The sequence below is a fragment of the Phyllobates terribilis genome, unplaced genomic scaffold, assembly GCF_046119375.1.
Source record: "Phyllobates terribilis strain yellow unplaced genomic scaffold, ASM4611937v1 Scaffold_8__6_contigs__length_399053987, whole genome shotgun sequence".
Classification (NCBI taxonomy): Eukaryota; Metazoa; Chordata; class Amphibia; order Anura; family Dendrobatidae; genus Phyllobates; species Phyllobates terribilis.
In genome coordinates this window covers 174647249-174664112 of record NW_027362768.1, presented here as the reverse complement: position 1 = coordinate 174664112, position 16864 = coordinate 174647249, and the positions used below count along the sequence as shown (strand labels likewise).

The 16864-nt window shown below is 47.3% G+C and overlaps 1 protein-coding gene across 15 annotated transcripts in view; it reads left to right on the top strand.

Moving 5' to 3' along the window:
• DOCK7 (dedicator of cytokinesis 7) overlaps positions 1-16864 on the top strand; it is a 119569-nt gene that overhangs the window by 87082 nt on the left and 15623 nt on the right. For 5 of the 15 annotated variants that reach the window (XM_073643793.1, XM_073643805.1, XM_073643802.1 and 2 more), the window contains 10 exons: positions 2513-2648; positions 4776-4872; positions 5071-5088; positions 7491-7587; positions 7698-7832; positions 8048-8200; positions 13869-14027; positions 14364-14464; positions 14826-15018; positions 15395-15538. In XM_073643793.1, the coding sequence (XP_073499894.1) occupies positions 2513-2648; positions 4776-4872; positions 5071-5088; positions 7491-7587; positions 7698-7832; positions 8048-8200; positions 13869-14027; positions 14364-14464; positions 14826-15018; positions 15395-15538 (1233 nt within the window). The remainder of the gene's footprint in view (positions 1-2512; positions 2649-4775; positions 4873-5070; positions 5089-7490; positions 7588-7697; positions 7833-8047; positions 8201-13868; positions 14028-14363; positions 14465-14825; positions 15019-15394; positions 15539-16864) is intronic. The other 10 variants (XM_073643798.1, XM_073643807.1, XM_073643806.1 and 7 more) reach the window with 3 other exon arrangements.

The following is a 16864-nucleotide window of genomic DNA, read 5'->3' as shown; positions in this document are numbered from 1 at the left end:
CATGGACAGTAGGAAGTAATAGACTGTAGTTCATTGACCTCTAATGTGGTGTTGTGGGCAGAAAAGGGGGGGAGGTGCGCTGTGACCATCGCCTGTTGTGAATGGTGGATCCTGTGCTGTCTTTGTATATACGCTACCTGCCTGTGAGGATAATGAGACTGCTGAGAAGTGATCTCTAGAGAACAAAGAGTCTCAGACTAATAGAAGGCGCAGAAAGAAAATGGCAACAAATCAATTAAAAAATAATCTATAAATGGTGATATGGAAAATTCTGAAAAATATTCTGTTTTTCTCTCTGTTTCGATTTCTCTGTATTTCTATCAATCCTTTTCTCCATTTTTTTCTCTCTTTTTATTTCTTTGTCTCTATTCCTCTGTTTCTCCATCGCTCTCTTATTCCGTCTATTTCTTTCTTTATTTTTCTATCTCTATCTTTCTTTCTCTGTATTTCTTTCCATCTTAATCTCTATCACTTTTTCTTTACCTCTCTCATCTTTCTCTTATCTTTCTATCTCTATTTTTATCTTTACCTTTCTGTCTCTCTATCTTTCTTTCTTTCTCCTTATCACTTTTTTTCTATTTCTCTATCTCTCAAGCTCTTTCTATCACACTCTTTTTGTATAGCTATCTCTCTTGCTCTCTTTCTTTTCTCTTTCAATCTGTCTTTCTCATCTTTTTTTTATCTCTTATCTTTCTCTTATCTCTTTCTTTCTCTTTATCTTTTTTTCTGTATCGTTCTCTCTGGCTCTCTCTCTGGCTCTCTCTTTCTCTCTGGCTCTCTCTTTCTCTCTCTTTCTCTCTGGCTCTCTTTCTCTCTCTTTCTCTCTTTCTCTCTGGCTCTCTCTCTTTCTCTCTGGCTCTCTCTCTGGCTCTCTCTCTGGCTCTCTCTCTGGCTCTCTCTCTGGCTCTCTTTCTGGCTCTCTCTCTGGCTCTCTTTCTCTCTGGCTCTCTTTCTCTCTGGCTCTCTTTCTCTCTGGCTCTCTTTCTCTCTGGCTCTCTTTCTCTCTGGCTCTCTTTCTCTCTGGCTCTCTTTCTCTCTGGCTCTCTTTCTCTCTGGCTCTCTTTCTCTCTGGCTCTCTTTCTCTCTGGCTCTCTCTCTTTCTCTCTGGCTCTCTCTCTGGCTCTCTCTCTGGCTCTCTCTCTGGCTCTCTCTCTCTCTGGCTCTCTCTCTCTCTGGCTCTCTCTCTGGCTCTCTCTCTGGCTCTCTCTCTGGCTCTCTCTCTGGCTCTCTCTCTTTCTCTCTGGCTCTCTCTCTTTCTCTCTGGCTCTCTCTCTTTCTCTCTCTCTTTCTCTCTCTCTTTCTCTCTGGCTTTCTCTCTGGCTTTCTCTCTGGCTCTCTCTCTTTCTCTCTGGCTCTCTCTCTTTCTCTCTGGCTCTCTCTCTTTCTCTCTGGCTCTCTCTCTTTCTCTCTGGCTCTCTCTCTTTCTCTCTGGCTCTCTCTCTTTCTCTCTGGCTCTCTCTCTTTCTCTCTGGCTCTCTTTCTCTCTGGCTCTCTTTCTCTCTGGCTTTCTCTCTTTCTTTCTCTCTTTCTTTCTCTCTTTCTCTCTGGCTCTCTCTCTTTCTCTCTGGCTCTCTCTCTGGCTCTCTCTCTGGCTCTCTCTCTTTCTCTCTGGCTCTCTCTCTTTCTCTCTGGCTCTCTCTCTTTCTCTCTGGCTCTCTTTCTCTCTGGCTCTCTTTCTCTCTGGCTCTCTTTCTCTCTGGATCTCTCTGGCTTTCTCTCTGGCTTTCTCTCTGGCTTTCTCTCTGGCTTTCTCTCTGGCTCTCTCTCTTTCTCTCTGGCTCTCTCTCTTTCTCTCTGGCTCTCTCTCTTTCTCTCTGGCTCTCTCTCTTTCTCTCTGGCTCTCTCTCTTTCTCTCTGGCTCTCTTTCTCTCTGGCTCTCTTTCTCTCTGGCTCTCTCTCTTTCTCTCTGGCTCTCTCTCTTTCTCTCTGGCTCTCTCTCTTTCTCTCTGGCTCTCTCTCTTTCTCTCTGGCTCTCTCTCTTTCTCTCTGGCTCTCTCTCTTTCTCTCTGGCTCTCTCTCTTTCTCTCTGGCTCTCTCTTTTTCTTTATCTTTTTTTTCCATTTCTCTGTCTCTATCTCTGAAGCCCTCTCTTTTTATCTCTCTTTTTATCTCTCTCTTTCTCTCTCTATATCAAGTTTGGTATCGCCACAACCGTACTGGCATGGAGAATCATGCTGCCCGGTCATTTTTATCGCACAATGAACGCCGGAAAAAAAAAGCTGAAATTGCATTTTATTTTCACAATTTCACTACACTCTAAAAAAATTTAAAACAACAACAAAAAAACCCCTTTCCAGCCTATTTTGTGCATTCGATGGTAAAGTGAATAACGTAATTCAAAACTACAACTCCTTCCGCAAATCGCCCGGCCCCAGTGTTGACTGAAAGATAAAAAAAAAAGTTTTCTTTCTCTGGGAAGAAGTAAAACGAGCACTCGCCCAGGCCTTGCAGGGTTAAACAGTTCATGTTCTGGTGGCAGGTCCCCTTTAAGTGCTCATCTCTTCTATTTCAGGGTAAGAAGGCTTTTGAACGAATGAACAGTTTGACCTTCAAGAAATCGAAAGATATGCGAGCTAAGCTGGAGGAGGCCATCCTGGGGAGCATCGGGGCGCGGCAGGAGATGGTCAGGAGAAGCCGAGGTCAGCTGGGTAGGTCTGTCCAGGCCAGCTCTGCAGGGTGTATGAGGGGGTTGAAACTGGGGTGAACACCAAAGTTTTGACTTTTTTAAGCAAATTTTTCAAGTAATTTGTCACGAAACGTATTTGGAATAAAGTGGAGATCCTAAATGACGCGGACAGCCGCTGCTTGTTGATGGTTTCTAGGTGGCCGTAATATTTGTCTATAGTGTGCGGAGAAAAATAAACTAAAAATAGGACAAATCTGCAAACAAAATAAGAATAGCTGGCACTACAAATCTAGATTTTTATGTACAAAAAAACCCTCTTTTTGTTAAAACAAGAGGTGCTGCCAGCTCACTGAGGGATCAGATCACATCTGCCTAGTGCAGTGCGTTCCTGTTGTAATTTCTAGGGTTTGATCTCACCCAAGAGCAGAATTCACAGCTATACTGCTCAGTACTCCGGTATTATGTCCTCCATGCTGCTGCTTTCTTATATGTATTTTATTTCACCTGAGTGATGGATTCACAGTTAAACTGCTCAGTACTGCTCAATAATCCCCCATCCTGCAGCTTTCTAGTGTTTTATCCCACCATAGTGCTGGATTCATAGTTACACTACTCGGTACTACTTTAATAAAATCATCCATGCTGCTGCTTTCTAGTGTTTTATCTCACCCTAGTTCTGGATTCACAGTTACACTGCTCAGTGCTACTGAATGACTTCCATGCTGCTGATTACTAGAATCCCTCGCCCTGGTGCTGGATTCACTCTAATATTGCTCAGTTCTACTGAATAATGTCCTCCATGCTGCTAATTTTTAGTGTTTTATCCCAGCCTAGTTCTGGATGCACAGTTACACTGCTCAATACTACTGAATAATGTCCTCCATGCTGCTGATTTTTAGTGTTTTATCCCAGCCTAGTTCTGGATGCACAGTTACACTGCTCAGCACTGCTGAATAATGTCCTCCATGCTGCTGATTTTTAGTGTTTTATCCCAGCCTAGTTCTGGATGCACAGTTACACTGCTCAATACTACTGAATAATGTCCTCCATGCTGCTAATTTTTAGTGTTTTATCCCAGCCTAGTTCTGGATGCACAGTTACACTGCTCAATACTACTGAATAATGTCCTCCATGCTGCTGATTTTTAGTGTTTTATCCCAGCCTAGTCCTGGGTACACAGTTACACTGCTCAATACTACTGAATAATGTCCTCCATCCTGCTGCTTTTTAGTGTTTTATCCCAGCCTAGTTCTGAATGCACAGTTACACTGCTCAATACTACTGAATAATGTCCTCCATGCTGCTGATTTTTAGTGTTTTATCCCAGCCTAGTCCTGGATGCACAGTTACACTGCTCAATACTACTGAAGAATGTCCTCCATCCTGCTGCTTTTTAGTGTTTTATCCCAGCCTAGTTCTGGATGCACAGTTACACTGCTCAATACTACTGAAGAATGTCCTCCATCCTGCTGCTTTTTAGTGTTTTATCCCAGCCTAGTTCTGGATGCACAGTTACACTGCTCAATACTACTGAAGAATGTCCTCCATCCTGCTGCTTTTTAGTGTTTTATCCCAGCCTAGTTCTGGATGCACAGTTACACTGCTCAATACTACTGAAGAATGTCCTCTATCCTGCTGCTTTTTAGTGTTTTATCCCAGCCTAGTTCTGGATGCACAGTTACACTGCTCAATACTACTGAAGAATGTTTTCCTTTCTGTTTCTTTTGGTTATATACTTCTTTAAAGATAGGAGAGTGGGAGTCCCTCATGACGGTGTATGGGAGACATCATGTCAGCTAGTAATGACAATTTAATCAAACTTTTCTGCAAAAGGTTTTTCTATTCTAGGGTCACTCCCGTTCTGCCCCCTGGGTTACGGCTCCTCATATTGACTTTATTTGAGGCGCTCAGTGGCGCCCCAATAACTCATGTAATGTCCTTCCTCGGTTAATATACTACTGTAGGAGTCTAGGAGACTTTTTTTGTCCTCGTACAGCTGATGGTTGGAGCTTTTTTTCCTCTGCCGCGACTCTGATTTAGTGTACCGCGCAGAGGTAAATCACCGGTTGTTAGCGCCTTGCAGATTTATTACGTGTCCTGTTGTCCTCTGCGCCTGTAAACGCTGAGTAAGCTGCACTTCTGTTGGCAGAGCGGAGCCCGTCTGGAAGCGCCTTCGGCAGCCAAGAAAACCTGCGGTGGAGGAAGGAGATGACGCACTGGAGGCAAAACACAGACAAGATGGACAAGTACGGACCCCCTCACTCATCTCATGTGTTGTCATTTCCCTATTACTGAAGGGGTCTCCCGGGACCCCACTGACTTAGAAGGGTCTATATGATCCTATGTGTGAATGAGGAATTTTCTCCCAGACCCATCATGGCGCCTCCTCTCCCCCGTCCTAATGACTGATTTTGGTTGTCTCTCCACATGCGCGGTGTAATTAGAAGCCACAAACCCGGCAGGTACAGTGTCCGTAGTGTGTGTCCCCGTAACAATCTGCATCTGATGGGTCCCCATATGTTGTGGTAACCTGAGGTCTGACGTTAATCATCGTTTATTCAGTATGTTCTATGTAACGTGAATTATATTGTTTGTCTTGTGTCCAATTTATCTTCCCAGGACACAATTCTACATTTATTTGTAATTTACATAAAACATCACCGCGCACAAAGATTACATTATTTACCCTGTATTATACTCCAGAGCTGCACTCACTATTCTGCTGGTGCAGTCACTGTGTACATACATTACATTACTGATCCTGTATTATACTCCAGAGCTGCACTCACTATTCTGCTGGTGTAGTCACTGTGTACATGCATTACATTACTGATCCTGAGTTACATCCTGTATTATACCCCAGACCTGCACTCACTATTCTGCTGGTGCAGTCACTGTGTACATACATTACATTACTGATCCTGTATTATACTCCAGAGCTGCACTCACTATTCTGCTGGTGCAGTCACTGTGTACATACATTACATTACTGATCCTGTATTATACTCCAGAGCTGCACTCACTATTCTGCTGGTGTAGTCACTGTGTACATACATTACATTACTGATCCTGAGTTACATCCTGTATTATACTCCAGAGCAGCACTCACTATTCTGCTGGTGCAGTCACTGTGTACATACATTACATTACTGATCCTGAGTTACATCCTGTATTACACTCCAGAGCTGCACTCACTATTCTGCTGGTGGAGTCACTGTGTACATACATTACATTATTGATCCTGTACTGATCCTGAGTTATATCCTGTATTATACTCCAGAGCTGCACTCACTATTCTGCTGGTGCAGTCACTGTGTACATACATTACATTACTGATCCTGAGTTACAGCCTGTATTATGCTCCAGAGCTGCACTCACTATTCTGCTGTTGGAGTTAATCTGGATCAGGATCAGTAATGTAATGTATGTACACAGTGACTGCACCAGCAGAATAGTAAGTGCAGCTCTGGAGTATAAAACAGGATATAACTCAGGATCAGTAATGTAATGTATGTACACAGTGACTGCACCAGCAGAATAGTGAGTGCAGTTCTGGAGTATAATACAGGATATAACTCAGGATCAGTAATGTAATGTATGTACACAGTGACTGCACCAGCAGAATAGTGAGTGCAGCTCTGGAGTATAATACAGGATGTAACTCAGGATCAGTAATGTAATGTATGTACACAGTGACTGCACCAGCAGAATAGTGAGTGCAGCTCTGGAGTATAATACAGGATGTAACTCAGGATCAGTAATGTAATGTATGTACACAGTGACTGCACCAGCAGAATAGTGAGTGCAGCTCTGGAGTATAATACAGGATGTAACTCAGGATCAGTAATGTAATGTATGTACACAGTGACTGCACCAGCAGAATAGTGAGTGCAGCTCTGGAGTATAATACAGGATGTAACTCAGGATCAGTAATGTAATGTATGTACACAGTGACTGCACCAGCAGAATAGTGAGTGCAGCCCTGGAGTATAATACAGGATGTAGCTCAGGATCAGTACAGGATCAGTAATGTAATGTATGTACACAGTGACTGCACCAGCAGAATAGTAAGTGCAGCTCTGGAGTATAATACAGGATATAACTCAGGATCAGTAATGTAATGTATGTACACAGTGACTGCACCAGCAGAATAGTGAGTGCAGTTCTGGAGTATAATACAGGATATAACTCAGGATCAGTAATGTAATGTATGTACACAGTGACTGCACCAGCAGAATAGTGAGTGCAGCTCTGGAGTATAATATGACTGATGGAGGACAGGTAATGTATGTACCAATCACTGATTCCCCATCCTGTACAGCGCTCTTTTGTGATTATGGCGGTGTGATGTGCTGATGAATAACCTGTGCCGTGGGCTGTACGTACTAACCCCGCTTGCATGCCGGACATTACATGGACTGTGACATTTCCCATTTGCTCCTCGCCTTTAAGTTACATTGTGGAATATTAACCGTGAAGTACAAGATTTGCAGCGGCTTCTGGAAACACTCACACTGTTGCGTTGCAGTTGCTGCGTGTTCACACATAGCAGAAGTCGTGCGGTGGGGACACTTTGCAAATTTTCTTGGATTTGCAGCTTTTGTTTCCTGTATTTTCATTTTTTTAATGTCAAATCACCCAACCGCCCCCCCACCCCGCCCAGACCCCTAAAAAGAAGTCTAATATAAGAAATAAAATTACCATAGACGTTGCCATTTCTACCGCAATGAAATTCTCCATTCTTTACACTGCAGGCTGAATTACCAGTCGGAGTAAATTAGACCAGCCCTTGCTTCCGCGCACCCGGAGATAGGACTTACTGTTTCTTTCCTTTGTATTACAATCTCCCGTCTTTCACATTTAGGTCCAGAGCAGAACTGGAGCACGAGGCCCTCATAGATGGCAACCTGGCCACCGAGGCCAACCTGATCATCCTGGACACTCTGGAGATCGTCGTCCAGGTGAGGAGACCTCTAGGGAGGGTGGATTGTAAAAGTTTTTGGTCCTGGTTGGAAAGTTATTAATTACTCCCACAACTTTTTTTTTTTTTCTTGTCCCCCCACATATCTAGACTGTGTCTTTAACAGAATCCAAGGAGAGTATCCTGGGAGGGGTATTGAAGACTCTCCTCCATAGTATGGCCTGCAACCAGAGCGCCCTCTATCTGCAGCACTGTTTTGCCACACAGAGGGCACTGGTTTCTAAGGTACCGGAATATATCAAGTGTAGACTTTTTTGCACTTGTGTTACATTTGTAAAGGGGGAAGAACATTACCTCTTTGTCCGGCTTTACCTGCAGCAGACTGACCTCAGTATACCAAGCTCTGATGTTTTTCGGCCGTGCTAGTCTTCTGCAGCGCCGGCTTCTGTTTTCTGAAATATCCTGATTCCTTTTTGTTTTTGTGCTTTTTCGCCGTCCAGTTTCCTGAGCTGCTGTTTGAGGAGGAGACGGAGCAGTGCGCCGACCTGTGCCTCCGGCTGCTCCGACATTGCAGCAGCAGCATCGGTACCATCCGATCACACGCCAGCGCTTCGCTCTACCTTCTCATGAGGCAGAACTTTGAAATCGGCAATGTAAGTTTTACCACCTTGTCCTAATTTTATCTGGAGCCGGCTGCATAGTAGTTTTTTTTTCCGGAGCCTCTAAAGGATTACCGGTCACGTGCCATATATGTGTAATTTTATTGCCTGGTGTAAATGCCGCTGTTCTCCTGAATCCGGCGATATTTTTCTTTTGTTCCTGCGACTCTCCATTCCTGAGATACGGCCCTTTTTTCCCCGTGTATAAATCTAGTCTTGTTATCCAAGTGGGCGTCTTCCTGAGGACGACACCCACTTGACTGAATAGACTAGATATATATACAGGGAAGATGGGCCCATGTCTCAGGAATGGAGAGTCGCAGGAACAAAAGAAAAATATCGGCGGATTCAGGAGAAGAGCGGCGTTTACACCAGGTAGAAAAATATATATATTATTTTATTGCAAATGACAGGTCCTCTCTATAGGTTCATCCGCTCTGGATTTTCCTTGTATATTAGATGGCTTTAATGAACTGATCACACATCTCACGATACTTCTATTTACTGTGATCAGCCGGAAAAATAATATCCACTGCTCAAAAGAATAAAGGGAACACTTAAACAACAGAATATAACTCCAAGTCAATAAAACTTCTGTGAAATCAAACTGTCCACTTAGGAAGCAACACTGATTGACAATCAATGTCACATGCTGTTGTGCAAATGGAATAGACAATGGATGGAAATTATTGGCAATTATCAAGACACCCTCAATAAAGGAGTGGTTCTGCAGGTGGGGATCACAGACCACATCTCAGTACCAATGCTTTCTGGCTGATGTTTTGGTCACTTTTGAATGTTGGATGTGCTTTCACACTCGTGGTAACATGAGACGGACTCTACAACCCACAGAAGTTGCTCAGGTAGTGCAGCTCATCCAGGATGGCACATCAATGTGAGCTGTGGCAAGAAGGTTTGCTGTGTCTGTCAGCGTAGTGTCCAGAGGCTGGAGGCGCTACCAGGAGACAGGCCAGTACACCAGGAGACGTGGAGGGGGCCGTAGGAGGGCACCAACCCAGCAGCAGGACCGCTACCTCCGCCTTTGTGCAAGGAGGAACAGGAAGAGCACAGCTAGAGGCCTGCAAAATGACCTCCAGCAGGCAACAAATGTGCATGTGTCTGCACAAACGGTTAGAAACCGACTCCATGAGGGTTGTATGAGGGCCCGACGTCCACATGTGCTCACAGCCCAACACCGTGCAGGACGCTTGGCATTTGCCACAGAACACCAGGATTGGCAAAGTCGCCACTGGCGCCCTGTGCTCTTCACAGATGAAAGCAGGTTCACACTGAGCGCATGTGACAGACGTGACAGAGTCTGGAGACGCCGTGGAGAGCGATCTGCTGCCTGCAGCATCCTTCAGCATGACCGGTTTGGCCGTGGGTCAGTAATGGTGTGGGGTGGCATTTCTTTGGAGGGCCGCACAGCCCTCCATGTGCTCGCCAGAGGTAGCCTGACTGCCATTAGGTACCGAGATGAGATCCTCAGACCCCTTGTGAGACCATATGCTGGTGCGGTTGGCCCTGGGTTCCTCCTAATGCAGGACAATGCCAGACCTCATGTGGCTGGAGTGTGTCAGCAGTTCCTGCAAGATGAAGGCATTGAAGCTATGGACTGGCCCGCCCGTTCCCCAGACCTGAATCCGATTGAGCACATCTGGGACATCATGTCTCGCTCCATCCACCAACGTCACTTTGCACCACAGACTGTCCAGGAGTTGGCGGATGCTTTAGTCCAGGTCTAGGAGGAGATCCCACAGGAGACCATCCGCAACCTCATCAGGAGCATGCCCAGGCGTTGTAGGGAGGTCATACAGGCACGTGGAGGCCACACACAATACTGAGCCTCATCAGGAGCATGCCCAGGCGTTGTAGGGAGGTCATACAGGCACGTGGAGGCCACACACAATACTGAGCCTCATCAGGAGCATGCCCAGGCGTTGTAGGGAGGTCATACAGGCACGTGGAGGCCACACACAATACTCAGCCTCATCAGGAGCATGCCCAGGCGTTGTAGGGAGGTCATACAGGCACGTGGAGGCCACACACAATACTCAGCCTCATCAGGAGCATGCCCAGGTGTTGTAGGGAGGTCATACAGGCACGTGGAGGCCACACACAATACTCAACCTCATCAGGAGCATGCCCAGGTGTTGTAGGGAGGTCATACAGACACGTGGAGGCCACACACAATACTCAGCCTCATCAGTAGCATGCCCAGGCGTTGTAGGGAGGTCATACAGGCACGTGGAGGCCACACACAATACTCAGCCTCATCAGGAGCATGTCCAGGCGTTGTAGGGAGGTCATACAGGCACGTGGAGGCCACACACAATACTCAGCCTCATCAGGAGCATGCCCAGGCGTTGTAGGGAGGTCATACAGGCACGTGGAGGCCACACACAATACTCAGCCTCATCAGGAGCATGCCCAGGCGTTGTAGGGAGGTCATACAGGCACGCGGAGGCCACACACAATACTCAGCCTCATCAGTAGCATGCCCAGGCGTTGTAGGGAGGTCATACAGGCACGTGGAGGCCACACACAATACTCAGCCTCATCAGGAGCATGCCCAGGCGTTGTAGGGAGGTCATACAGGCACGTGGAGGCCACACACAATACTCAGCCTCATCAGGAGCATGCCCAGGCGTTGTAGGGAGGTCATACAGGCACGTGGAGGCCACACACAATACTCAGCCTCATCAGGAGCATGCCCAGGCGTTGTAGGGAGGTCATACAGGCACGTGGAGGCCACACACAATACTCAGCCTCATCAGGAGCATGCCCAGGCGTTGTAGGGAGGTCATACAGGCACGTGGAGGCCACACACAAAACTGAGCCTCATCAGTAGCATGCCCAGGCGTTGTAGGGAGGTCATACAGGCACGTGGAGGCCACACACAATACTCAGCCTCATCAGGAGCATGCCCAGGCGTTGTAGGGAGGTCATACAGGCACGTGGAGGCCACACACAATACTCAGCCTCATCAGGAGCATGCCCAGGCTGTGTAGGGAGGTCATACAGGCACGTGGAGGCCACACACAATACTCAACCTCATCAGGAGCATGCCCAGGCGTTGTAGGGAGGTCATACAGGCACGTGGAGGCCACACACAATACTCAGCCTCATCAGGAGCATGCCCAGGTGTTGTAGGGAGGTCATACAGGCACGTGGAGGCCACACACAATACTCAGCCTCATCAGGAGCATGCCCAGGCGTTGTAGGGAGGTCATACAGGCACGTGGAGGCCACACACAATACTCAGCCTCTTCAGGAGCATGCCCAGGCGTTGTAGGGAGGTCATACAGGCACGTGGAGGCCACACACAATACTCAGCCTCATCAGGAGCATGCCCAGGCGTTGTAGGGAGGTCATACAGGCACGTGGAGGCCACACACAATACTCAGCCTCATCAGTAGCATGCCCAGGCGTTGTAGGGAGGTCATACAGGCACGTGGAGGCCACACACAATACTCAGCCTCATCAGGAGCATGTCCAGGCGTTGTAGGGAGGTCATACAGGCACGTGGAGGTCACACACAATACTCAGCCTCATCAGGAGCATGCCCAGGCGTTGTAGGGAGGTCATACAGGCACGTGGAGGCCACACACAATACTCAGCCTCATCAGGAGCATGCCCAGGCGTTGTAGGGAGGTCATACAGGCACGTGGAGGCCACACACAATACTCAGCCTCATCAGTAGCATGCCCAGGCGTTGTAGGGAGGTCATACAGGCACGTGGAGGCCACACACAATACTCAGCCTCATCAGGAGCATGTCCAGGCGTTGTAGGGAGGTCATACAGGCACGTGGAGGTCACACACAATACTCAGCCTCATCAGGAGCATGCCCAGGCGTTGTAGGGAGGTCATACAGGCACGTGGAGGCCACACACAATACTCAGCCTCATCAGGAGCATGCCCAGGCGTTGTAGGGAGGTCATACAGGCACGTGGAGGCCACACACAATACTCAGCCTCATCAGGAGCATGCCCAGGCGTTGTAGGGAGGTCATACAGGCACGTGGAGGCCACACACAATACTCAGCCTCATCAGGAGCATGTCCAGGCGTTGTAGGGAGGTCATACAGGCACGTGGAGGCCACACACAATACTCAGCCTCATCAGGAGCATGCCCAGGCATTGTAGGGAGGTCATACAGGCACGTGGAGGCCACACACAATACTCAGCCTCATCAGGAGCATGCCCAGGCGTTGTAGGGAGGTCATACAGACACGTGGAGGCCACACACAATACTGAGCCTCATCAGGAGCATGCCCAGGCGTTGTAGGGAGGTCATACAGGCACGTGGAGGCCACACACAATACTGAGCCTCATCAGGAGCATGCCCAGGCGTTGTAGGGAGGTCATACAGGCACGTGGAGGCCACACACAATACTCAGCCTCATTTTGACTTGTTTTAACGACGTTACATCAAAGTTGTATCAGCCTGTAGTGTGTTTTTCCACTTTAATTTTGGGGGTGACTGCAAATCCAGGCCTCCATTGGTTAATAAATGTGATTTCCATTGATGATTTTTGTGTGATTTTGTTGTCAGCACATTCAACTTTGTACAGAACAAAGTAGCTGCAAGTGTTTAATCTGCAGCGCCCCCACAGAGACGGTGAGGTATTGCACGGTGCATTTTGCTTTTTTTTTGGCGCATTTTGCAATTTAATTCTTGGACTGTTTTGTTGGTTTATAGCCACATTTGGGAGGACTGACATTTTTTTGCAGCATTGTAAGTAAAGAAGGCAATCACAGAGATTTGTGCCCAATCTTTTAGAGGTGCACGATCCCTTTAAAAAAAAAAATTGGTGCAATTAAAGTGAGCAATGCCCATCTTATTTTTCATGATTTCTAAAGGTACCATCACACTTAAAGACGCCACAGCGATCCCGACAACGATACGACCTGGCAGGGATCATTGCTGCGTTGCTGTGTGGTCGCTGGTGAGATGTCAAACAGTCAGATCTTCCCAACGATACAGCGACCCGTAGTGACCTGTATAACGATGTCGGCGGTCGTTTGGACCCTGTCACATAGCAGCTACTCTGACGATTCAGACCTCTATGAGGGACGACTTCTCAGTTCTGAGTCGCCAACGAGGTCGTTGGTAAGGTGTCAAACACACCGATGCATGCTACCCAGCGGGAACTCAACGATCAAAGAAATGTCCAGACCATTCCGACATGTCCCGCGATCTCACAGCGGGGGCCTGGTCGCTGCTAAGTGTCAAACATAGCGAGATCGCTGCTGAGGTCGCTGTTGCGTCACAAAACTTGTGACTCGGCAGCGATCTCGCTATCGATCTCGCTTAGTGTGACGGGGCCTTTAGAGGCTGAAAACTCATCCTCACAAGTCCTGCTCACACAGCTGTAGTTTGTTACAATGTATCGGTATAGATGAGAGCCTGGAGCAGTGTACAGATTTGTTCTTTTGCGGCTGTGCATGAATATTTACTTTGACCGATACATTGTAACAAACAACTCAACTGTGTTCATATAGGATTCAATTCACTGACAACAACCGGAGAGCATGAATGTAATGATTAATACATTTAGTACAATAAGAAGGGGGAAGATCTTGGACTTTTAATGTATCCAGAATTTACTACTTTTTTTCACTTTATCGTTTATGACAAATTATTTGTGAATTTTGCAGAATTTTGCTCGGGTGAAGATGCAGGTGACCATGTCTCTATCGTCCCTGGTGGGAACATCTCAGAATTTCAACGAAGAGTTTTTAAGGCGCTCATTGAAGACCATATTAACCTATGCCGAGGAGGATCTGGAGCTGCGCGAGACAACGTTCCCGGATCAGGTGCGTTCGCAGGGTCGGGGAAGTGAACAGTGCTGCAAACCTAAACTCCCATAGAAGTGAATGCGACATCAACTCTGCAGATTGTCAGACCTGTATTTCTTATTTACAGCATATCCCTTTGATATATAGGTCTCGGCTGAGAATTGATCTTTAGGCCATGTCCACACTTCGCACTTAGAATGTGGCTCTTGTTTTTCTCGTTGTGCTGCACCGCAGCCTCCAGATACGGAGACTTCTGGGTGCAGACGTTATTCATGGCACTTTTATTTTAGCATTTGTCTTTTTTTTTTACAATTTTTTTTTTTTTTTTATTAATTTGAAGTTTTTGTGAATCAGGTTCAGGATCTGGTATTTAACCTCCACATGATACTTTCCGACACGGTGAAGATGAAGGAACATCAGGAAGACCCTGAGATGCTGATTGACCTCATGTACAGGTGAGGAATAGTTTACCACCGCTTCTGCCATTTTCAATAATCGAGGATTAAGAATTGTGCAAATTGACAACCCTCTGTTGTTTTGTGCTTGCAGCTCATATGAATGCTAATGTGTCCCCGCAGTTATAAACAATCCTTTCATGTAGTCTGATCTCGCACAACCCCATTCACTCTCTGCCCCTTTTTTCTTGCTGCCTAAAGACCGGGAAGCGAGTAATGCGGGACTGCGGGATCTGACTACAAACAGGGTTTGTAGTCTGTAACCGTGGAAACACAAAGGAAGCTGTTACATTTGTTACATGATTTGCAGCACATTGCTGGGTTTATATTTTATTTTTATTTATTTTTTTCATTATTTTAGAATTGCCAAAGGTTACCAGACGTCCCCGGATCTGCGGTTAACATGGCTGCAAAACATGGCGGGAAAACACTCAGAACGGAGCAACCACGCAGAATCGGCACAGTGCCTGGTGCACTCCGCCGCGCTGGTCGCTGAGTATCTCAGCATGCTAGAGGACCGCAAGTATCTGCCCGTTGGCTGCGTCACGTTCCAGGTGAATACTATATCTATAGTAAGGAAGGGCTGCTGAGACCCCCAACCCATCCTGAAAACAAGGGCAGTCCAGAAGCCCCCTGTGGGAAGTGAAGCAATAGTTAGCATGTGCGACCACCTGTCCTATACATGGGAATGGAACAGTGGTCGCACATGCTCACTACTGCTCCAGTCACGCCGGGGATTTTAGGACCACATTCTTGTGATTAGTGGGTGTCAGACCCCCAGTGATCATATATTTATCTCCTTTCCTGTGGATCAGTGATTTGTGTCCTTTAGGGGGGACAACCCCTTTAAGTTTTAATAAAATCAGGCAGACCCCCACCCCTCCTTCTTTTTGTGATGACAAGTTATAAAGATGTGATCGTCCTCCGCAGAATATTTCCTCCAACGTCTTGGAAGAGTCTGCGGTGTCGGACGACGTGGTGTCTCCGGACGAAGAAGGGATCTGCTCAGGAAAATACTTCACCGAGGCCGGACTGGTCGGACTCCTGGAACAGGCGGCGGCGTCATTCTCAATGGTAACGAAGTTTCATTTAATGATGGTTAATTGCTAACGAGTTTTTCAGGAGGAGCGCGGCGTCGTGGCATCGGATGCGTCTCTTCAGGTACCGCATACGGGGAAATGTTAATTCACTCTAAATGCAGGGAAAAAGGCGCCGCTCTTATGTGATCACAGCAGGGAGGAAAGTGAGGTTGTTGTAAATCACCCGGTGCTGGCTGTGCACATAATGTATCCACTCTTCTTAAAGGAGAACTTGCGTTTTTAGATATCAGATATATGCAGAGTTCATACTCGAGTGTTACAGCAAATAGTAGAATCCTCAGTACACACAAAAAAAATTCCATGTAATGTAAAACTGTAAATGGAGGACTAGGAAGGTGATGGAGCTGCAGAGTCTCTCTTTCCCCTGTGAGACTACCGGCTGTGAGAGCAGAGGAGCAGCAACAAGGTGGAGACATCTGCTTATCCCCTCCCCGAGCAGGCTGTGTCACAGGGAAAGAGGGAATCTGCAGCTGTGAGAGTGTAAGACGAAGAGTAGATATCTTCCTGAGTATCTCCTCCTTATCTGTTCTTACAGCTGCAGTTTCCGTCTTTCTTTGTGAAACAGGATGAGTGGGAGCAGATGTCTTCACATGCTGCTGCTCCTTTTTCCCTTTCACAGAGAAAGAGGGAACCTGCAGCTGTAGGGGCTGAGAGGAGGAGCTGCTCAGGAAGATATCTGCTCCTCCTTCCCCCACAGAGAAAGAGGGAACCTGCAGCTGTAGGGGCTGAGAGGAGGAGCTGCTCAGGAAGATATCTGCTCCTCTTCCTCTCACAGAGAAAGAGGGAACCTGCAGCTGTAGGGGCTGAGAGGAGGAGCTGCTCAGGAAGATATCTGCTCCTCCTTCCCTCACAGAGAAAGAGGGAAGCTGCAGCTGTAGAGGCTGAGAGGAGGAGCTGCTCAGGAAGATATCTGCTCCTCCTTCCCTCACAGAGAAAGAGGGAAGCTGCAGCTGTAGAGGCTGAGAGGAGGAGCTGCTCAGGAAGATATCTGCTCCTCCTTCCCTCACAGAGAAAGAGGGAAGCTGCAGCTGTAGAGGCTGAGAGGAGGAGCTGCTCAGGAAGATATCTGCTCCTCCTTCCCTCACAGAGAAAGAGGGAAGCTGCAGCTGTAGAGGCTGAGAGGAGGAGCTGCTCAGGAAGATATCTGCTCCTCCTTCCCTCACAGAGAAAGAGGGAAGCTGCAGCTGTAGAGGCTGAGAGGAGGAGCTGCTCAGGAAGATATCTGCTCCTCCTTCCCTCACAGAGAAAGGGAAGCTGCAGCTGTAGAGGCTGAGAGTAGGAGCTGCTCAGGGAAGATATC